At 41.3% G+C, this 23,923-nt stretch overlaps 3 protein-coding genes across 3 annotated transcripts in view; 2 read left to right on the plus strand and 1 right to left on the minus strand.

Moving 5' to 3' along the window:
- MTBP (MDM2 binding protein) overlaps window positions 1-5,804 on the plus strand; it is a 30,695-nt gene extending 24,891 nt beyond the window's left edge. The window contains exons 19-22 of the mRNA XM_075495195.1: window positions 317-563; window positions 1,705-1,818; window positions 3,556-3,621; window positions 5,154-5,804. Coding sequence (XP_075351310.1) covers window positions 317-563; window positions 1,705-1,818; window positions 3,556-3,621; window positions 5,154-5,189 — 463 coding nt within the window. The 3' untranslated portion in view covers window positions 5,190-5,804. The remainder of the gene's footprint in view (window positions 1-316; window positions 564-1,704; window positions 1,819-3,555; window positions 3,622-5,153) is intronic.
- Window positions 1-23,923, plus strand: part of COL14A1 (collagen type XIV alpha 1 chain) — a 253,923-nt gene that overhangs the window by 193,501 nt on the left and 36,499 nt on the right. The window lies entirely within an intron of this gene.
- Window positions 11,008-23,923, minus strand: part of SNTB1 (syntrophin beta 1) — a 115,589-nt gene continuing 102,673 nt past the window's right edge. The window contains exons 4-7 of the mRNA XM_075495204.1: window positions 23,575-23,714; window positions 15,944-16,140; window positions 13,943-14,133; window positions 11,008-12,548 (exon numbers count right to left, since the gene is read on the minus strand). Of these exons, the coding sequence (XP_075351319.1) occupies window positions 12,456-12,548; window positions 13,943-14,133; window positions 15,944-16,140; window positions 23,575-23,714 (621 nt within the window). The 3' untranslated portion in view covers window positions 11,008-12,455. The remainder of the gene's footprint in view (window positions 12,549-13,942; window positions 14,134-15,943; window positions 16,141-23,574; window positions 23,715-23,923) is intronic.

The raw sequence follows: 23,923 nt of genomic DNA on the forward strand, positions 1-23,923 counted from the left end.
TCTAGATGAAATGTCCTTATGCAAAACTACCCCTTCTTCCAAAGAGTTTCTCTTCCTAGTTACGTTGTTTCTTCAGTTCATTTCTAGACTTTTTTAATCAGAGGTGCAGTGGGTCTACGTATCAGAGACCAAATCGGTCAGTAAAGTGTTCTAATACAAAAAAATGTTAAATAATAGAATCCTGTCTGCTTGTTTTCAGGTGCCATTTGCAGCAACGTACAGTACTTAATACTCTTAGCAGCAGCCTCTATAGCAGAAACAAAGGCACCAAAAGAGTCAGTACAAAATTTAAAAGTTCTTTTTTCTTTCTTTCCAGGCTAACCAAATCTGAGAGTACCGATTCCCTCCTCTCTCAGGCAAGCGGAAGTAGTGGGAGTCACCATACAGTTGCTGTAACAAGGAAGCGCTCGGAAAGATCAGTTTCTTTAGCTTCGATGCCATTGAAACAGCCTGGTCAACCCCACAAAGTAACCACTAAGGTTGGCTCAGCAAGTCAAATAAGTGCAACCGAATCCGAGACTTCAAAGCCAGCTAAGGAATCGAGGTCCCAGAAACATACAAGGGTAAAGGTCTATGTTGTTTGCTGAGTGAAAAAGCACCTGCTTAACTTCTTTCCATGTGACTTGATTTTTTTAAAGTTTTTTAACTCAAAGTGAACTGTCTTCATCTCTATTTGTTACTACTAAATTTCATTCTGTTCACTTCTGTAAGTGAATCTTGAAGGCACTGAGGAGAGTGCTGCAGAAGCAAGGAGTGAAATAGTATGTAAAGATTATTACATCATGCCCAGGGAATTAAGGCTGAGAGAGATAACAACTTGGAATAAAAAAGGTGGGAATGGATATCAATGAATAGAAGTTATGAAATGTAGAAAATTAATATAAAGCCTAAAGGCACCAAAGAAATATCTGTGCTGGAAGCGTCAAAGCCATTGTGGAAGAACAATGGCTTTTATTCTGAGAATAAAAAGATATTCTGATAGTTGTACAATTCCATTAATTGAGATAAACGTTACTGCACCAAAGTATTTAAATGTTAATTAATAGCTGTATATATTAGGAATGCCACTTTTAAAATACAGTACACAAAACTGTTTCTGGCTTGGTGATACTAATTTGAAATTAATCCCAGGGCGCTAGAGAGGACACTGCATGAATGTAGGTGTTGTACTGTCAAAGGCAAGTTGGGATGACCCAAATAAGCGAAAATTGGTGTGACTCATTCAGACCTATGGTAAAGTTTAAATGTCTCTGATATAAAGAATGCCAGAGTAAATTTTCTAATCTAACTGTAGTGTCTGATCTTTTAAATTATTTTTTTATTATGGATGTGTCAAACAAGGGAATATCAATATAAAGAAAAGTTATTTTTATATATATATAGTATTTTGGAGAAGAGAAAACCCAAGCCATTATCGATTTCTTTCTGTCTTCCAAGCCCCATGTAAATATTCACTCATCCTTTACATTGCTTTGACGTGTAAGCATTTCCTTAATTTTTGAGATGAAGGAAATGGAAATAGATTGTTAAATAACTCTACCCAAATTTGATCGGTGGGTTGACAGCATTTGGCCAATGGATTAAGACAGAGACAAGGTCAAAAACAATCAGGTGTTCTTTTTTTTTTTTTTTCTTCTTCCCTTGGACAATTTTTCATGCCAATAATTGGGATGAACTTTTGAGCGTGTTTCTATTATTTCCAAGATGCTGAAGGAGGTGGTTGCTAAGACTCTTCAAAAACATGGAATTGCAGAGGATCACAAGTGCTTTGCATCATGCAGCCAGCGTCTATTTGAGATATCAAAGTTCTACTTACAGGTAACTAGAAGACATGCTCTTACAGTTGTTTGTTCTTAGTTAAGTGAATCCATTCCTGAATAAAACTTGAGATTGACTGTGGGATATTCAGACTTGATTAAGCTGATATTTCCTAGTGGTGTGTTAGTAGTGTGTAGATTGTGTCGATAATACCTTTGGACTTGTCAAATGCAGAACCTAGTTTTACAGTATATTTTGGTAGTTGTTTATTGGTTTTTAAATTTATAAAGCAGTAGTCTTTTATGTGAGATAACATGTTAAAGCAGTGGTCTATTAGGTAAGGTCATGCTTATACTATATTGCTTCCTTAGCTGTTGTAACTATCTCCCAGCTGTCGCTGTGACAGCTCAGCTTATCCCTTGTTCTAAGGCTATAGGCTCAATAGGTAGCTTACACAACTGACACAGAAGTTCTAGTTCCCTGGCATGCTCACAGAAGTCCTTGTAAATGCGTTGTAAATGTGCACAACTGTCTAACACATACTGACTTGGCAGCACCGTGTAGAATTGCATCAACCTCATTTTTAGGAGGAGATGAGAATTCTTTCCACAATACCTAGGAGACTTTGTGAGTCAATGCTTGAGCCCATGTTACTTAGTCTAGGCACAAAATCGAGTTAAATTACAGCACAGGGTGTTTAAAAGCTATTGCTCACAAGCTGAGCTGCTGTTCCTGTTCACTTGCATGCATTTAGCCTACCACTATTTGTGAACTAACTCAGTTTAGTCAACTTCAGTAAAGGTGATTTAAGCTAAATGAAGTTGCAATTGAAGAGGGCTGAATGCTTACACAGACAATTAGAACATCTTGCTGATGAGCACCAACTTCTTAAATAATTAGAACACAGTTGCACAGTCATTCTGTAAGCACTCCCAAAATCTCCCTGAAATATGCCCTGAAGGAAGATCTTCTGTTCCAAAATCAGAAAGAGCTGCATGTAGGGATGAGTGAGTAGGGCAGATCAGATGGGTTCGTGGTTCCATTCCAAGTAGAAGAGCAAAAGGAAGAGTACTGCAGTGATCCTGTCCTTCAGAAAGCTGATCTAGAGAGAGGTGTAGCAGGATTTTGTTCTCCTGAACTGTCTTGCAGCCCCAAGTCTGTAGGAGCCCTTTGAATCCTTTTCTGTGCTGCATGCTTCAGAAGCATCGTACCATAGGTATCATTTTCCTTTGGAGAGAAGTAGTAAATTAATTTTCTTAGTTTTCCTTTCTCTTTAAGCAAAGTTATGTGTTTTCTTTGTTTAAGAGAATAGATTAGGTTGGGCTAATTGGACTGCAAAACAGACAAGCCATTCTAAGTTTTTCCCTTTCTTGCACTGATTTTCTTTCTCCGTGTCCTCTTTGCTGTTCCTTGCCAGAACTCTGTATTGCAATCTAAGTGCACAGTTGATTTCCATGTTTATATAGAATTAAGATTTCAATCAAGACTGTTAGAATATCATTTAAGAAAAAAAAAAATACATTTCCGGAAGTGTGTGTAAGGTTAGGAACAATGTGACTCAATCGTACACTTGAGTACTAGATTTGGACTGCTGTAGGGAAAGCTGCAACCTGTTAGAATAGATTTAGATTATTACTTTTAAAAAAAAAAACCCAAACAAGTCAATTAATTCTTCTGTGGTTCTGAACAAGGTGATAAAAGGGTAATACCCCCCTGGTTATATTAGGGCTCTTATAATCCAAATTAGAGTGACCATGTGAGTTTGCTAATTTCTGTGGCTTTGTGTTTCATATTTAGGATCTTAAAACTTCTAGAGGACTTCTTGATGAAATGAAGAAAACAGCAAATAACAATGCTAAACAGGTAAGACCATTTGTTTATTCGTTCCTGTAATTAGCCCAGGCTAAATGTAGCTGTGGCAGCTTGGCTGTAGGATGCTTTAGTCCACAGCTTTAAGAGATGAAGAGATGCATTCCTATGGCTGTGGGTCTCGTTTCACTCTCTGATCTAAAAAAAACTTTCAATCAGTAGACCCATGGTAAAATTTAAAGTTGCATATATTCAGGTTTTAATTGGTATTCTACTTATAGCTGCCAATATGATGTGCCACAGTGAGAAATGGAAATGAAGGCAATAAATATTTCTACATCACCGGGAAAAAAAAAGGAGAGATGAGTTTTTTCTTCATTTGAGAGAAGCCTGGATCATTAGGGAATTCTTCTTTCCTTGTGTTGAAGGAAATAACATTTCTTTTCAAAGGTTAGGAAGCAATAAAGGGATCTAGAAAAGGAAATAAATTTCTTAAAAGAAGCAACAAAAATTAGTGATTTTAAGCTTGGGAATAACTGTAAGCACAAGGGATTATCAGATGAGCTTATTTGTGTGTAAGGTGGGACTTAGGTGAACAGTAGCATAGAGCAAATGACAGCAGTAAATACTCCTGTCCCCCAGAAATTAAGTAACTCTGATTTAAGTTTTGAAAAACATGCTGAAGTGACTCTATGATTTAAAAAAAAAAAAAAAAAGTATTGTGCATATTTACAGTACAGTTTTCAAAATCATAAATTAAATGGAGAGATTTGGACTGGGGTAGTTAAATAAGAAAACCCACCCTCTTAAGGAAAACTTCTAGATCCCCGCAGAATTTATTCTATGAGAGCAGTATTATTGTGTTCTGTACGGCGTTCTCTTGTGAATTGCTTGCTTCCTACAGATCATAAGGTTTCAAAACTACATGGGTTGTGATGTTTGGTGTTGAACTGGGATATTGTGCTGATACAGTTTCTCACTACCATCTTCGTCTGGGGAGGCCAGTTGGTAGTTTTATGTATGTTTGCTGTTGGCAGAGGGGCATTAAAATTGGGGATCTCTTAAGCTGGCCACCTCTCCCTGTATTAGAGAATACTTTGAAACTACCTTATAAAAAATTATAATTGCCCAGGACTAGTGGTCTGAACAGCTACCCTCTTTGGGAAACAGCAGTAATAATGGTGGCAGATACAGCAGTATACAAATTATCCTTTCTTTTACAGCTTTAGGAATTTTTTGTGCTGGAAACACTAGCTCTTTAGCATTGTGTGTGCACCTTGTTGCTAGTACATGGAGAGAGTGGGGTGAAGTAGCTCAATTCAGGGGATCTAAAAATGCCTTTTTCTAAAGACAAGGCATTCTGTAAAATTAAATACAATTCTTGGGTAAGGCTGTATCCTCTCAGTTTGTTAACAACTCTTTCTCCTTTTGAACTGATTACTTTTAAATCCTGTTTAGTAAACACCACTCGGGCAGTGACAAAGGTAGCGATAAAGAAAGAATTGATGAAGTGTACCAGATGTTCTTCAGTTGCTTTCAAGACCTGCAGTTATGTAAATCGTTTGTTTTCTCATTTATTTTCCCAGGTGATTGAATGGGTTTTGGAGAAGACTGGCAAGTAGAGGTACTGAATGGATGCTATTCACGGCTTCCTAGAAACTGCGGAGAGTGAGCACTTCTGATTGTAAGAAAAGCGTTATACTGCCTAACACATGCACACACATATCTACACACCAGAAGGACTTCGGTTAGTGTAATTATATAGACTCAATTCTCAAGCAGAGTAGCATGTTTTGTAACATTTTATACTGAAAGTTTTAATCTTTTAAAAAAGTAAAATGAAAAAAGGTTTTATTTTGTATGTATATTTATTATGTTTCGTTGTTAAAAGGAATATAGCTTGACTTGGTTTGGTAAAGCTTTGTATGTTTTTCAACCTGTATATTTGCTTTTTATGTGAATAAAAAAACCCCCAGATTTAATTTTAATAACAAAAGCACTTTGTTTTAACTTTTTGCGTGAAGACCTCTATTCTATTTCTTACTACTTGCTGTTGTATAAACAGCTGTTTACAGCACTGACCGTTGACATTTTATAGAATAATTAAGAACAGTTCCTATTCTGCAGGTGAAAACAAACATAATTAGAATTTGAGTCACAATTATCTCTGTGTTTGTAGTATAAGGGGGGAAAAAAAAAAGCATGTCTTTTGAAACTTGATGCAAGGTTCCATTAAAGAAAAGATCATTGTTTTACAAGCTGAATTTCTGGTACAATTTCATGTGTACTCTTTGTTAACGCTCCTTAGAAACAATTCATAACAGAGTTCTGAGATTTCTTTTCATGGGGGAGGAGAAAATCAAAATAATAGCAGTAATGATGATTGTGGGAGCTGTGAAAGAGCTGGCATACTATGACGAAACGTGATGGAAAGAATTTCTACCTGAGTTGCAAGCACAGTAAAATACAAGTCGGCCTCAGTCTGCTGAAGTCTCAGGCGTGTATCTGGCTTGTACTGGTGTAATTATTCAAGTAGTATTATGTTGAGATGAGGAGTTCCTACCAAAACAAATATATTTTACAGCTTTCAGTGTAAGGATTTCCTATTCATCATATAAACTAACACGATTAAAATTGATAGAGATGCAGTGTTATTGTTTGCTATATTCTCCTGGAAGGAAAATGGATGAAGCAATACAAAATAAATTACATTTAATATTATGAAAAGGTAGTAGAACTAAACCATGTGTAGGTTAGACTTAATACTGTAAAATCTACTCATTCTCTAAAGAGTCTCCCTGATTTTGTGACATTAATCTTTGCTTAATTCTATTTTGTGTAAAGCCAAGCCCAAAGGAGTTTTTTTTGTATCCAGCAGGATCTTGCATTTAACTCTTCTGTTCCTTTGTTCCAATGTGTGTTGTTCTCCTGAACTCTTAGCCCAGGACAAATACGGCTACTTAGGAGTGGGATTACATTTGTCTGAAAAATGCCACACATCCGTAGCATCCAGGTTTTACTGATTTGATGAAATAGACATGCAATGAAGGTAGATATTTAAATAATTATTTAGTAAGTGCATGCATAAAATTGATCCAATGTATTAATTACGTTTCTTTGCATTCAAGGCAGAAAACAAGAAATTAATCAAGACATTAATCTTCCTTAACATCTAATATTGAATAAAGAAAGTCTCTACTTCCAAATAGAGAGAGAAAAGCTGTAAGTTATAATCTCATATCTTCAGCCTGAATGCTGATACTTTTGTCCAAATATTAAAGCAAGCCACTGAACGTTGTATTTTAACTAACTGAAATAGTTGAAAGTTGTATTTCAACTGGGGGGGGGTATATACTTGTAATTACAAAAACTTTGTAGTTAATAAATTATGCGTAAGTTGCTAAGCAAAAGTACAGAAACTTGACATTTCATTAAATACTCGAGGCTAGCTGCCATGAGCAAAGAAAATCCCTTTCAGGAAAGTAATTAATACTCTTGAACTGGCTTTCTTGATGAAAAACTATCTGTATGTATCTGTAGAAGGGCTTCTATAAAAAGGTGCTTTTTAAAATTACGTTTTATTATTTTCTCATTCCTCCCTTACCTCTCTATGGTGTCCATAGTGAGCCCTGGATTTCGATGCTACCTACCCTACTTCTACTTAAGTAGAACCCAATGGTTATTGTTTTAATTAATTCTGTAGACTCAAAGGCTGGCCTGAAATAATCAGCAGGAAAGCAGTTAGGGAAACATAAGCATTTTGACGTATTGTTTGTTTGCATGATTCCCAGTGCTGAACTACTACAATGCTGCCTATGTCTCATCTGCTCTTGGTTGTTACGTTGTTTTTTTTAGGGTGATAGCTAGTTTATTATCATGCCTTAATAACACTGTGCCCCATTTGAGCTGTGATAGCTGTCCTTGTCCATGCTCTTAACCTACAAAAAAGCATGCAAAATAATTTGACCTGGTCTACCCTAACAGTGCTAAACCAAATTATCTTACATCTGTCGTAGTTCAAAAACCCCACACTGAGTTCCCACAGCACAGCTAACATTGTAACTTCCGTGATACAGAATGTCACATCACCCTTTGCCTCCGAACTTCAAATGATTTTCTTGTTTGTGGCTGCTGAACCCCAAATCCACTCTGCCCTATGCATGCTTTGGGGGCTTGCTTTCATGTTTTTGCAAGTCAGGATACAAGTCATATTCAGCAATATACATTTATGGTTTACCCGTAAGCCATGTTATGTGCTTATACAAGATTGGGGTAACACTGATGTGGTTGCAATTACTTGGTGATACTACAGCAATTGCATGATGAGTATCACTGGGCTACTACAGAACTTAACTTGGGTACAAATGCTTTTCTAAATTCACAGTTCTCCCTTGGGATTTGTTTTCTAATGCCTTTAATTATTTACACAAGCACAGAAATTCTGATGAAGGAAACAAACTGAAAAGCTAATCCTATGTGGAAAAAGCAGCTGATATGTTTACAAGAGGTTGTAATCTTTGTTACTTAAATATTTAATGTTTTTCCCCTCATGCTTTTAAACTAAACTTTTGCCCTGGTTAATCTAGGGGTTCACTTATATCAAGCAGGCTGAGTTTCTTGAAATTTTGCTAGTATATTTGCAGATATTAATATCTGCTCTTTAAAATCAAAGTCACCACTTAATTCAAAAGTGTCCATTTTAGATACAATTCCCAATTACTTCACAGTAATAGTATATACAGTAATAGTGTGTGTATATATAGAGTAATATATACTATAGTAATAGTCTCTATATATAGTAAATAGCCCCAGTAAACAGCTAGTTATAAACCTGCCAGTTTGACTCTTATGAAAAATAAGATAAATTTACAAATCAATGACAGTATAACAATCCAGAGCACATCATTTGTTTAAGCTCCGACCAAAGAAGCTCCAGTCAACTTTTAAACGTGGGTAAGAGGACATTGAGAAGTCTTGCAGATGGAAATTGGATCAACCTCTACTTCAAATCAGCTGTGCCTCTGAACGCGAAGAGCTGAATGGGGTGTGCTCCCATGTCCTGTGGGAAGAAGGAATACTTACCTTCCTCAGAGAGAAAACACTTGTTTTGTTGTTTGGAAAAGACCTATTCTAATGATGTTCATGGTAGCAATTTACTTGGTAGTGCATAAGGAGTTGTGTTATGATTTTTAAAGTACCTTAAGAGATGCTATTTCCACTTAAAGAGCAAGACTCTTAGGAAACACCAGTATGCTTCCCTGAACACAATCAGATCAGCTTTATTTTCTTTTACTTTGTTTTAACAAACACCTTATATCACATTTTTCCAATAACATATATGTTCCAATATGTATCCAAGTCTTTCTGACAGTGAAGCTGCCATACAAACTTTCTAATCGGACCGCTCCATGTACAGTCGGTATTTTGCGAAAAGAGTGAAACTCCAGAATACCCCATTTTAGGATTTCTGTGAGGCTGGTCTGCCATACCTCGGGTCAGACTGAAAGAACAGGCTTGAATTCCCGCAGTTAGCTTTTCTATTTGGGCCGCTAAGTTAAGAATTAAAGTAGAAGGGAAAAAAAACCATCTTTTTTTCCATAACCGTTCATAAGGTAAGCGAGGCACATGTTGGCGTCACTTCTTGAATGTGGAAACTTGAGCAGAAGTTTCTGCTCTTTTTTTTTTTTTTTTATGACTTCTGTAACTGCCCAGTTAAGTGTAAGCAACAGAGAAAGCGTTGTAACTTCAGCAGGTGAGTCTGAACGACCTGCCCCAGAACATCCCTGCAGCCTTTCACTAAATGCCAGCAGCAAAAAAAAAAGCTGCATACTTAATGCTTTCAGCCTGTCATCAACAGTGCCACTATCACAGGAATACCGAGCTTGCTTAATAGAAAGCACCAATGCACCATTGACAGTACCTTAATACTTTTTTTTTATTTTAGATTTTTTAAAAGTCATTCCATCAATACGATGAATAGTTGTCTCCAGTAACTGAATTCTTAACAGAATGACTAAGGTTTAAAATGTATTTTTCCCCAGCCCAAAACCAAAGGACAGCCTTCCAAACAGCTTGTTTGGGGTACAAAGTAAGCTCACCTCACAAAAATCCAATAAATGACTTTATTAAATATATTCTTTTCCTCTAAAATATAAATATTCACTATACTCTTATAAATGTGGAGTAGGTCCATATTTCATTTGTCTATCCCATCCAAATATGAATCAGTCCAAAATCTGAAAATGAAGAAATAGCATCTGTAATTATCATTATTTTGTTCTATAAATATATATAATATGAATTTTCTTTGCAAACTGTTTAGTTATTCACTTACACTTCATATAGTACTGAGCACCTTAGATTACATATTGTGTCATTTAATTGTTGGTACTAATATAGGAATTTGTAATATTTACAATGCACATACATAGAATCATAGAATTGTTTAGGTTGGAAAAGACCTTTAAGATCATCAAGTCCAACCGTTAACCTAGCACTGCCAAGCCCACCACTAAACCACGTCCCTAAGCACCACATCTACAGGTTAGGTATAACATTCCAGTGATTTGTAAGTGTTAAAGGAATAAGGATATAGTGCAGTATAGTTTACGTACATATTTAACCTACCCCACAGTATGCAAGTTTTCACTTTAACCTCTGGAACTTTTATAAGAGCCTGCATCCAAATTTTTAAGTTATACTTTGGAACAGCAATAAAAATGTCCTGAATCGCTTTTTAAAAACTTTGCAGAACAGTTTACGTGACGACGTGATGTGAATTCATAGTCAAAGACCCAGTCCCCCAGCGTACTGACTGCTCTTGGCTTCTCAGAAGATGCTCTCCTAGAAGCTTCCAAGCCAAAGGAGACCCAAGTAACTGCCACAGAAAGTGATGTGAACGGCAGTGGTCGCTAGATGAGAAATGTCCATCTGGAAATTCTCTGTAAGTTATGTAACACGTTATCTCCTACCTTGTGAATTTACACGAGGAATTAATTTTTAAGTGCAAGTACCGTGACAGTAAGAACAAAGTTCACAGCTAGGTGAACGCCCTTCCAGGCTTGCTTTTGACTGGTGAGAGGTGCTGGGAGTGGGGCTGCTCTTCCAAATGGCAATTTAGCTGTTCTTCAATGGTTATTTTCTGTACTTGTGAATTTAGCCCATCATCTTAATTTTTTAATTAGTTTCGATGATTAAGATACCTATGGAAACCACCATGAACTAATTCCTGTGCTGTGAATAAACAACATGACTTATGCTTAACGCTCAAGACTTAGCCTAAAAACAACATGGAACCAAACTGTGCTTTTAATTTTCCTCTTTGCCAGCCAAGTGATGCTAAGTTGAAACTTATGTGCTTTCTCAAGAATAAAAGAAGTGTTGTAATATGACAAGTGAACTTCCACAAACTTTGGATTCTTCCTGTACAGTTCCTGTACAGTTCCTGTACTTCCTGTACAGTTCCTGTCCTTCAAAGTGTGAATTTAAGGGCAAAACTCTAAAAGCAAACAAAAGCCCACCCCTATATGAAGCGGTTCTTTGAGCAACATAAATGCCATCCCTGTCCTGCTTCTTTCTGTTCCCATGTGACCACCTTAAGCCAATTTAGTAGTTCCAGGTGCAAGCTGTGTGTATCATCTTCGATGATGAAAGTCAGCGTTCCTGCCTGCTGCCCGCTTTGTGCCCAACGTAACCGTAAACACGGCCAAAACTCGGCGATTCGAATGTTTTGAGTTAAAACAGTAAGCTGTGGTGCAAAACAGGAACTAGTAAGTTATGGGTACATAGGTGAATGTCTTATGTTTCACCAGCAAGGAATAAATCTGGACTTGCCAAGTCATGCTCGTAGGAGCAGTTCCTTCCATATTAAGGCTTTTCTGGCAGTGCAGCTTGTGTTCCTGCCCCGGTGCATTTCCTCGCTGTTGTGGAGCTGCTTGAATAACTTTTCTGATCTAATCTAGAAAACGCAAAAAAAAATCAAGTCTTCCTCTTTCCATTTTTTCTTCTATGAAGCCCACAAAACCAGCCTTGTCAGAGCTGAGGGGGTGACACAGTTGGGGTAGGAGGACAGGAAGCTCAGCGCGGCTTTCTGTTGGAAAACTCTGCTGTGGAAACGTGCTGGCAGAAACGTAGGTCACGCTTCAGCATGGATTCAGGTAACTCAAGGACGCTCCTATCTACGCCCCACTGACAGCTAGCTCTCAATACATCACTATAGCTAGTCTTGCTTTGGGTCCATCACTAGGAATGTACAAAAGATGTCTTTATCATTTAATTTGAAAGTGCCTCTCAGCAGGGACCTTCCAGCTGGTCACTGACCACAGCTGTATTGCTTTAGAGCATCCTACTTGAAGATGCATATTTGCATGCTCTGCTGGGTATTCAAGCAACAGGTTCTGACAGTGCTCCAAAAGAAGAATCTTCTGTAAGTGGTGCACAGGTTAGAACACAAAAAATATTTTACTTTTGGGTGGTGGGACAATCTTGTTTGGAGAACTGCTACTCAAACAACCTTGAGCTTGCGTCACAACCAACATCCACTCTTGTCTGCTTAGCCCTTTACTTATTCTATATAAACAAGTACATTGAAATAGGCACAATTTATGATTCTGAAACATTTATACGTATGGTACTACACACTTTTACTGTCTCATATGGGATTTTAAAACCCCATTATTTACAATGAAATCCACCGTTTTACTTGTCATGCCACCTCTTTAGCTGATCAAAATGAAACCTGGGTCTTGGAAGACTGCAGAAATGACCAAGGCCCAGTACTGAACCCCAAGCTGGTGTATGCTGCTAGCTGGTACGGGTTGCTGCTGTTGACTGTACTTCAGATTAGCATGGTCGCTCCATCTTTCTTTGAAGCAACAGATGTATCCCACTTATGCCACCAAGCCAAGTCTTGTAATCTTTGCTGACAGGAAGGAATGAATGATGAACACAATTGGTTTTGGACAGGAATGAAGGTCCAGTTGCTGAAAGTACAGAAAGAAATCAAGTTGAGAATGATTAGATTAGATTACAGCTCAAATAAGCAATCATTTATGGAGTACTTGATTAAATGCTGCCTGGTATTTTGACCAGGCTTCTATTAATAACAACCCTTTATTACAATGTATTGTCTTTCCTTTGCATACAGCTGCAAATATTTACATTACTAAAAGTAAGTAATAAGCATCTTGAGAGCAGATGAGATCCTGCTGCCTCTGGGCTTGCATCCACCTGGCTAAGCAGCAGAAAACTGAGTCAGATGCTGCAAGCAGTTTTCCAAGAGGTTCAACCCCTCCATACTTTCAGGCTCTGTTTCTGACCAGGGATGGTGGTGGGACTGCTATGTCCGATACCCAGTGCATCTGCTGTTGGTCACAGCTGAAGCCAGGATACTGCACCTTCAGCTGATGCTGCACGGTTGCTCCTCTGTTCACACAGCCGGCAGTGAGACTGAACTAAGACTTTTTTTTTCCATAGTCATGGTTCAGATGATCTCACCACATGCTTGCTAAGCATGACAGACTTGTCAGTGGGGCCAGCAGGTTCAACAGTAGGTTCACATCAGCACAAACCAGATTTGCCTGGTACACCTGATATACCAGTCATGTATCAACTTTATTGAGAGCTAGTAACAAATTCCCTTCTGAAAGCCTAACAATAAGCAGTTCTCAGAGTATATGTTTTCAAAGGTGATGTGAAGAATCAAGCACCCAATGTGCTCAGAAACTGCTGAAAAAAATGTGGCAGGAAAGACCATGTTTACATGCATAATTTATGGTATCTAAACTGCTTGTAGGAATAAGCACCTTATTTTTAGACATTGTGACAGCTAACTTAGAGACCTAAGAAAACAGTTTGCACTACATCTGTAGTCTTCCATTTTTTTCATCAACTAGATGTTCAAAAATCTCTAAAACATAGCTTGTTGTCATAACATAAAGTCCCTATGTGTATATTGGAATTAATAATAATCTCATTCTTAAGTTCTTCCACCTGTAATCGTTTAAAAAGTGAAATGGATATATACAAAAATTCTAACATCTGGCTATTTAGAGATAGAATTTGTTCTTAAATGTAAGAAATCTTTCATCCCTCTTTGCATGGTTTTACCATTTTTTCTCTCTTTTTAGTTTATCTCCTTCTAAAGCCAGATCATCATGATGTACTAGAAAGCATGGCATCTGAATACTGGTACTGGAACTAGGTACTAGCCAGCTGTTATTAGAAAAGAATAGAACAGAACAGAACAGAATATTTCAGTTGGAGGGGACCTACAACGATCACCTAGACCAACTTCCATTAGTGCTTCTCCACCCCCACAGCCTGACGGACCACCAGAGATGGTAACGTGCATCCCTTTGCTAAACGCAGTACTTACAATTTCTCCATCCTTTCCTCCAAAGTCTAAATAAAGCATCCTTATCCCATCATCTGAGGACATTTTCAGTTTTTCGTAGGGATATTGTGCAATTGTCTTAGAGAAGGCACCATCTTGCGGTTCAGTTGTAAGAGAGAATCCATGTTCGTAATGGATGGTCAAACGGCACTCCTGGCTTTTATATGTGCAAGCTGAAGAAGGAAACAAAATTTAGTCTGTAACATTCTTAAAAGCAATAAATTCCATTTGGCTGCAGATATCTGCATTTTACATTCGATCTCAGCACTATCTTGCAGAAACTAACCTTTCCTAAAACTGGGCTAATCGTGCTCTAACTGTAAACCTGCAGATTTGGAAAAACAACAGAAATCTTTCTGTTGTGCAAGGTGCAAGCAAGGTTTGTTACTTACGGTATAAACACACGGACTAAAATTGTGCTCGGCAGTAGCAGTACTGATGTCAGTCCTTTCGGTTATTCGCTGCATTCTTCATGTTGCAGCATACATCTACGTGCTGACACAAAAACAATCTACTGAAGTTTAAGAAGGCTCAGGCTGGCATTTCCTCCTTCCAAACCTTGACAAAGTCACAGCTACTCTTCTTCTTACGTCTGACAGACATAGCCAAAAATCAATAAACGTGGCACACAACGCACGAGACAATTAGAAGCTGTAAAGGGTTTCCCTAAAGTATTTTGACAAAGATGAAGACACTCCTGAGTCCTCATTAGTGTCGTCGTAATTGAAAAAGGGCCCAGATGATTGTATACAACAGCTACTGCAGCAGAAAGTCTGCATCTTCCCCTCCACTCAGAAACAGAGCCCATGATCCAAATTAAAAAATGAAGAGTTTAGGTGTTCACATCCCAAATTCTCTCTTCCTCCACATTCCTGTGAACAGTTCTGCCAAGAAGGGTCCTTGGCACTGGGATAAAAGCACCATGATAAAAGAAGGGGCTGATGCCCTCCTCCTGCTTTTGGAAAGAAAGGCATCCACGTCACTGGGCTGAGGAGACAGCCATGCCCTCAAGGTTGTTCGTGCTGAACACTGGTCGGTTTCCACGTCAGAGGCCCTCGCAAAGCGGCCTGAGCTCCACACGAGGCACGGGGCCTGGCAGCCTACGGGCAGGCGTCCCCGTGCTCAGCAGCACGTGGCTGTACCTGACGGCTTCACGACATCGGAGCTGCCCTTTGTCGCGGAGTGGATTTGTGCTTTGGCCCTTGCTCTCACATTTTTAGGCAACGCGTGGAGATAATGTTCAACTTTAACAGCCCTGTCAACTGGAGAGCTAGTGGGGGAAGAATCCTAGGGGCACTCACAAGAAAGGCACAGCCTCAAAGCCCCAGAGCCACCCCAGACCAGCAGCTACCTGGCCGAACGGGGCATCACTCCAGAGCGTCTGCAGCCGATTACTTTTATTCCAGTCGATTTTGCATGTACGGAAGTGCTGAGAAGTGACACCTTGATGTTCAGGGAGGGAAATGACTAGCCATCAAAATGTGGCTATTGGACTGGTTTGTATTTTTTTACTCTTCTTTTACTCTTTTACTTTTACAAGTGTGCAGAGCTGGGTGAATAAATTACCAATTCACGCTTGTGAATGTGCCGGTCCTCCTCTGCCTCCTCCCTCTGCAGGAAAAACTCCCACCAGGCTCTCGGGAGTCTCCTATATCTCAGAAAAATGCTCTTTTCTGTGGGTTTCTGGACAAACCACTGGCAATCACTCCTCCGTGACACGCAGCCCTATATGGCCGACTACAGACTTGTGTCTGAAACAACATGCCGAAAACAAGACCAGAAGTCAGAATGACAGGGACTGTGTCACTGGCCACAGGTACCACACCAGCTGGGACTGGCTCAGAAACCAAGGGGACAATGTTTTAAACACATAGAACCCTAAATATGCACATTTTTTTAAATGAATCACCTCTAGCAGAAGGAGCTTGAACTACCCGCGAGTGTCACGAGGTGTGGAGACGCGGCGCTGCAGGCGTTACTCACATGTGGTGATTTCCGTGATGAGCTCTGCAGAATTGTGGCAGCCCTGCACTACGCTCCTCGTCCACAGTGAGAGGTCTCGGCTAGTCTCCGTCCTGAACAGATGGGTTTCAATCCCTTGCCTTGTACCGGTACGGGTTGCGAACGACAAATCCACCCCCGACTGCGGTGAGCCTTTTCCTGGGCCAGAATGGACCAACCTGCAATTGGATTTGAAAACACATCAGGGAATTTTAACGCTGACAGAGTGCACTGTGCCAAAATCCCCACCTGAGCACAGCTCTGCTCCGTATGTTCCTAAATGCACATGGCTGGGAGCACGAGAACTTGCATCTCCTCTGTATTTGAGCCTGAAGTGACTCCTAGTGACTCGCAAAACAGTGAAGGTCCAAAGCAGGGAGTACTGAAGCAGCCGGACAGGCAGGTGATGATGGGGATGTCCCAGAGGGCCCTAAATTCCTAACAAATTGTAGAAAAAAACCGTTTGGATGAGGAACCGAGAGAAATCACCAACTGGTCTGTGGTGATGAGGTTTGGTGCACAGATACAAGGGCTCGCTCAGATGAGGCAGCTGAATCCGCCTTTCACTGTCAGGCTGCAGCTGCCGTAAAGCTTAAATATCTGCAGACAAATTCAACAATAAATGCTGTCAGATAGAGTAAGAAGTTCTGTAAAACAGGCAGATGCCAAAGTACTGTCTTGTGCATACTCTTCCCATAAGGAACCTGCAAAACACAAAACGCTGCAGCTATTTGTAATCTGAAAGTCTCTCACATTTTGCTGCAATTATTAACTTTTTTCGCCTGGCATCAACAGCTGATCTCCCATGACCAGGAAAGGTTTGTTCATCTGGGCAAACACTAATTGCAGGGAGTATTTCTGAGCAAGAAAATCAACACCTCACAATATTTAATTCTTCTTTAAGACTGTCCTTTTGGGTTTTTTTTCCTGCAGAAGTGTGGACAGTGAATACAGAATTTGCTCAGGGACATGAGACTGATTCAGATGAAAATAACAATCCAGAGGAGTTCATCACTCTTTGAGAGCCAGGCACTAACCCTCCGAGGGAGTCACAAAATGAAACCATGGAAATTCTTCTGAAAAGCTTATTTCTGTCTTGTGTGTTCTGTTTCTCTTTCTATAGGCAAACAATATCCTTCATATGAGACTATAAAGTACATATGTAGCATGGTAGTAGAATACTTGTGCTGAAGCATAAAACATTAGATTATACTAATCATCCACTGAATTTACCCTCAAATTATTGTTTTGCAGCTGGAAGAATAGTTGCCTGTTAGCTGACACTGTAGAAATATGCCATCAAACAGAGATGTTTTAATAGGAAAAACAAAGCAGAAGGGAAAGAAAAGGCACAACTTTAGCTTTTCAGTTATTGAAACACTAACCATAGGGCATCTGAAATTTTCCCCAGTTCCCTGGCAGTCCATGCTGACATTTGGGATGTGCATTGTGCTGAACAGATGTGTCCCTCTTTCATGCCCCGCTAGAAGGTTTGCAAGATTTGTTCATGCTCAGGTTCGTGGTAACGTCCTTTGGATTTTGAGCATCTGCCTTGATTTTATGGTCCTGGGAAGTCCTAGGAGGCAAGGGGCAGAGTGTCCCGGGCAGAGCTGCCCTGCCCTGTGTCTGGGCAGGAAAGCCTCTTCCAGAGAGGCACCACCACCCTCTCCAAATGCTTTTTTTGCCTCCAGAATGGCTGTGTTAACGCCCTGCTCAGCTTTGATACTTGGGGCCTTTTGTATCAGAAATAGTGTGGCCAGGAGGAGTAGGGCAGTGATCGTCCCCTGTACTCAGCACTGGTGAGGCCGCACCTCGAATACTGTGTTCAGTTTTGGGCCCCCCACTACAAGAGGGACATTGAGGTGCTGGAGCGTGTCCAGAGAAGGGCAACGAAGCTGGTGAAGGGTCTAGAGCACAAGTCTGATGAGGAGCGGCCGAGGGAACTGGGGTTGTTTAGCCTGGAGAAAAGGAGGCTGAGGGGAGACCTTATGGCTCTCTACACCTACCTGAAAGGAGGTTGTAGAGAGGTGGGGGTCGGTCTCTTTTCCCAAGTAACAAGTAATAGGACAAGAGGAAATGGCCTCAAGTTGCGCCAGGGGAGGTTTAGACTGGATATTAGGAAAAATGTCTTCACCGAAAGGGTTATCAAGCATTGGACCCGTCTGTGCAGGGAAGTGGTGGAGTCACCATCCCTAGAGGTAGAAGTGGCGCTTAGGGACATGGTTTAGTGGTGGACTTGGCAGTGCTAGGTTAGCAGTTGGACTCGATGATCTTAAAGTTCCTTTCCAACCTAAATGATTCTATGATTCTACCTGTACCCTGGGCAGATTTTGCAGTCGGGGAGTCAGCGGCAAGCAAATAGCCCAAAAACTTTTATTCACTTTGATTTGGTGTGAGGAGGTGCAAACTTGGAGGACAAGCTGCATCTTGGTAATTAAGGCAGGAGATCAGGAACTGAAATCTCCAGTGACTTCTGCTGCTGCTGCCTGGCCCCATCCAGTCACTCAGGTGTAGGCTGGGCCGCTGCTCTCACGCTGCCTTCCTCTACCAGGGGTAGCGGGGCGGGGGCTACAGACAACTGCAGGAAAGCAGCCTGGAAAATCACATCAAGTTTGTCATTAAAAATAAAACTATCCCAGCTTCTCCCAGGGTCATCCCTTCTCTTTTATACAGTGCTCATCAGCTGTACTAAAAATTATTTTCTAATACTTGTGATACTAAATATGTGACAGACAGATGGTTCCAATGTTTTATTTCCCTTCAAATCCACCCCCCGTTCCCCTACGTTTTCATGCTTTATCCGTAACACTGGCTTTGTAGGGTTTTCAGCATATGGATAGAACGGAGATGTACTTTACAAATTAAAGTATGTGGACACATCCAACATGAACATTGTTTCTTGCCTGCCTTCTCATTCGCATTATCCCCTCATTATTAAAAATTCAGTCTCACGACTTAAAAATCCTTTTCTATCATACAACTCCAGATTGTGCTTTGGAAAATCATGCAGTTAAACATGAGCTAGACAAATAAGCAGGAGAACATTGGATAGTATTTATCCTATCAGCTGTCAGTACTGAGGTATTTGGCTACAGGTCAAAGGATTCCCAAGCTTTAATAAAGTTGCATTCACGTGAGCTGTTTCATCTACATAAAAGATATTTTATCCTAAAGACGACAAAAATATCTTAAAAGGCAAAAAATAGTCTTAGAAACATGACAGAAGGCTTCCCCTCGCCTCCCGTCGCTCAGCCGCGGCGGAGGCTGCGCGTGTGCGCGGTGCACGCTGCACCCCAGAGCTGAAAAGGCCCCCCAGGGCCGGCTCTGGTAATATTCAGCCGCGGTCCCTGAAGGTTACTGGGCTCTGTGGAGGTTTCGGAGATGTCTGTGAGCGCGCAGCAGCCCGAGCATGCTTCCCTGCAGCAGCCAGGGCCGCAAGAGGGCAGGAGAAGGTTGGCCACGATCAAGTCTGCTTGCACAGCGCGTAGATAGCAGGCAGCGGCTGTCAAATGCAACTCTTGGCATGCTCCAGAGAGCCAGGGAGACACTGCTAATCTTCTCTAATTTCTCTGTTGTCTCTCTCTGCTTTGGGGACCTTTCTAGCATTATTCTTTGCAAACGTGTGATAGCAAGATGGGTGCGGTCCAACGTGAAGTGCTGGTGCTGGGTGAGACTCACTGGGACCTGCTCCTCATTCTAATTCCATGAAAAGAGTTTCAACCATTTACTGCAACAGCAAAATCTAATGGCCTCTTCAAAAAGGACAGCGAAACCAGCACTGACATTCAAAGCAAGTGTTCAGCTGCTCATTTGAGATTTATCTCAGAAGAGGCCACGATACAAATGCCTCAGCAGCCATGCAGCTCTGCCCAGTAGAAAGCCACTATCATCTGACTTTTCGTATGTTGAAGCCACTCCTTACCCCCAACTTAGCATTTGAAACCTGCTCTGGAATGGCTGTACTCTTTGGAAACCTATGCACAGGCCCTCATTCATCCGAGCTCTGCATGGAGGGAGCCACAACCACCCTCATTGCCCTGGGCAGATGAGCACAGAACTTGCACCGCTTGCACGCCACCTCATACACCTTCCCTGGGGTGCTCAGGGACCCCAGTGCTGCCCGCCTGCCCCTCTCTCTGCGTGCGCAGATGACTGATTGGTGCCCAAACTCCTTTCCCAACTTTCCATGGCACTAACTATCAAACTGCTTTAACGCTTTCTGGTTACAGACCTCAGCTTCGCACAAAAGCTACTTACTTGATCTTTAATCAGAGTCCAACATGGGCTGCCTTTTTTTTTTTTTTTCATTTCATATCTGGCTACGATAGATAACGCAATTTGATTACAAACATTTAAGATGTAATTACTTAAGCCCCATTCCCATGCTAGAGGGAGGCACTGTTATTCAGGCATAAGGAAACACTGAAACAGAGATTATGACAAAAAGGTCCTTGGAGTCAGGGCTACGAGCCAGCTGCTGTGCCTCCCGGTGCAGAGATTTAAAGGAACAACTTAAATCTCCTGATCTCGGTTTTATTTGAGCTATTACTTATATTCTGCACAAAGCTGGGAAAGACTGACTGGAAAATATTTTTAGGTCTTAATAGCATCCATAGGTTGAAGGCAAATTTATCAACAAACAGAAAGGGTACGTTGAAATTCTGCTGTTAAAATACTGTAGGAAGATTGTAATCCTTCTACCACTTTCCAATTTTCTCTGCTCATTATGTCTTGGGTAGATTAAGCATGACTCTGTACAGTATCTGGCACTGAAGTTTTCCAGTTTCAGCAGCTTTTCAAATATGCATTAGCTAAGCAAAAATTTTTCCCAAGGACTCATAAAAATCTGAAAGATGGGAGCAGCCAAGATTACAACATGTGGTCGGCAAACTTTCCAGGTGAAAAGTTCTAAATTGCACTGATCAATGCACAGAGGGGATTAAAATACCCATCACGAGGAGGGTAATCACTGACCAAGCATGAACACAGCAGTCAATACCAGCAGCAAACCCTGAGTATTTTTTTGGTATAACTGTACTCAGTGTGACAGATCATAAAAGCAGGATCCTGCAGGGTTTTAATCAAAATCATCCAAAACAGTAGGTGTAATGATTTAGGGAATCTGTCAATTTATGTAATCCGCTCACCTTGGGGATTCATGTATTTATATCTATTTATCAGATTGCGACTCCATTCTGAATGTCAGGTTTGGTATATCTGCTGTCTTTTTACCTGAGAAATTCACGGCGATACTACTAAGAAATCACAGAGATGGGGCTGGAATGGTTCTCAGGAGGTCACCGGCACATTTCCCTTCCCAGAGCAGGCTAACTGTGCTGACCCACTCCTGAGGGTTACAGTGTCACCCGTCCTTCAAAGTCCTCAGTGATGAGGATCATACACCTTTCCTAGAGAATCTAATCCAGTACCTCACCAGCACACTAAATTTTTCCCAGCACCTACCCTGAGTCCCCCTGCCACAAATGCAGCCAACTATGTCCTTTTGTATCCAGCAGGGACCTGGAGAACATGCTCTCCTGTCCTCCTTGTGTCTCATCTTCATACTTGAAAACTATTGACATGTTTTCCATGGACTTCTCTAGATTAAACAACTAAGGTTTCTTAAGTATTCCCCTACTTATAGAGTTTTCTACATTTGCATTGCTTTCTTCTCAACCTTCCACAGATAACTGGCACCTTTTTGGAAGTGCAGTGCCTCACGTGAAGGTGGTGTATCGCCTGAGGCTTTACTCATGCTCTGTAGTTAGGTTAGATTACTACATCTGCCCAACACGCAACACTTCTGCTATAATCCAAGATGATTGTCTTTGTTTTCTCAACAACATAACACCGTAGATTTAAGCAATTTCGCCACACTGCCCAGATGCTTCCTGGCAGAGTAACTGCTTTGTCAGTCGTTCTCCATCCCAAACCGGCGCAGCCAATTATTTCCCAGCACTGAACTTTGCGCTTGTCCTTCCTGAACCGCATCCCATCTTTCTTACAGACCGTTTTCCCAGTCCGTAAAGACCCTTCAGCAGCCTGACACCTGTGTCAAGCAACTTCTCATTCCCCTCCAGCCTGAAGGCCGATGCTCCTCCACTCACATGGGAATCCCATCGGACAAGGAGATGACTATCCCCGCTGTCTCAGGCAAACAAGTCTGCTATCAAATCTGAACTCCTGAGAAAAAGTAATTAAATAACAGGCCCTCCAAGACGAGGACTTAGATTGTTTGATTTGGTAAATCGGTGGTCACTGATGATGGGGGCTGGCAATGCCCACCAAAAGGCTGTCTTTACACGTGACGACGTGTGGGCAGGAAGGGGCAGGGTGTGCTGCAGGATCTCCAGTCACCGTAAGGAGGAGGAACTGGGTCCATGTACAAACGAAACCCCGAAGCACTGGGGAGGAGATGCATCACCTTCTGCTGGGGTGCTCTTGCTTCACAAACTCTAAGGCCTTAGTGACACACCTGGACGCAGCCTCTGGCTCCAACACCTTACCCAGTTTTCAACAGGAATTGCCACCGGGAATTGTCAACCTTCACCGTCACAATGCATGGCAGGCTGCAAGCTGCAAAGCACGGGGCTCTCACCTCACGTTACAATAAGAAAGGGTGAGTCAGAAGCCAGCTTCCCAGGAAGTCTGAAAGCTCCATCACGGGTAGGTAGACTGGGACAAAACAACCATCAGTATAATTCACCGGGTTCAATTTTGGGTTTTTTTTTTTATATTATGATTTAGCAGTAAAGCCTCAGTTCATTTGGGGAGAGAACTAAGAGACCAAGAACAAAAATTAACTAATGAGAGTGCAGTAAGAGACCCACTGCTTTTGGCCATGTGCTACCAGCCCTTCTGAATGAAAACTCATTGAAAATGGTATAATAGAGGCCTGTAGCAAGGCCAAAACAATGGAACAGCAGCTCTTTCTCAAGCCCTTTGACCATACTGGCAGAGAAATGTGATTAAGATTCACATAAAGAAGAACAGACAGTTTCCACTGCATAAAGGCAACCATGGGAAAGCTCTCTCTGAATTAGTGTTGATGGATACCTTTGAAATAATGCAGATTTCCAACCTAGATTCAAGAATGTGTCTTCCAAGCTCACCATTTTAAGCTAAAAAAGCCAGGAATTCATTTGCTAGAGCAGGAACACAAGCCATGCTGAAACTAAGTGTCTCCATCACATGTACGAGCCCCCAGAAGCCCCAAACGGGTGGTGCAGAACTGCCACAGCAGCACGCCCAACTCAGGGCAGCAATTTCACATTTTTCAGCCTTCTGCCAACCTCTCAGGTCTGTACACTGAGATAGAAATCTCAGGAGATCGAGCTCTCGGCTTTTTCAGCACTCCTACCTCTGGATCCGGGCCAAACAGCCCTATCCATAATCCTTCCGGTGTGCTTCTGGCCATCAGTCTCAGCCAGAACTTGAAACGGAGGAGAAGTGAGGAGTTAAACTGAGCACATTGGCCCATTGAAGAAGAATCTGCTTCGCAAACCAGGACATTTCAAGTGTGATATATAGCTATGCACCAGCTATACCTGTTCCCGCCTGACTCAGCCATTCCCACCGCTCTTGAAGCGTTTGTAATAAAAAAGCACAGGTACCTGGTGGCTAGCAGGGGGTAGGTATGCAGAGGGCTGAACCAAGCTTCCTTCATCCGCGGCATGCTCTCATATATTAAGAGGTCTTTCTCTGTCAAGACCACTAACACTGGCTTCCAATGCTTCTCGTTGTCTCCCGGCACCTGAAAAAGAGCAAAGTCTCAGTGAAACAACAAGAGACAAAACTACCATCGTGGAAAGCCTGATGATATGAACATGTCAAGTCCTGGGCGAGATAATGAACAAAAGAGAGTTTTACTTCTTTGGCTTTTTGACATCTCCCACCTGAATTTATAACCAGCTGCAGCAGAAATGGCGTGAAGTGCAATGACATCTGCTGCTCTCATTAGCA

Source organism: Mycteria americana, chromosome 2 (genome assembly GCF_035582795.1).
Source record: "Mycteria americana isolate JAX WOST 10 ecotype Jacksonville Zoo and Gardens chromosome 2, USCA_MyAme_1.0, whole genome shotgun sequence".
Lineage (NCBI taxonomy): Eukaryota > Metazoa > Chordata > Aves > Ciconiiformes > Ciconiidae > Mycteria > Mycteria americana.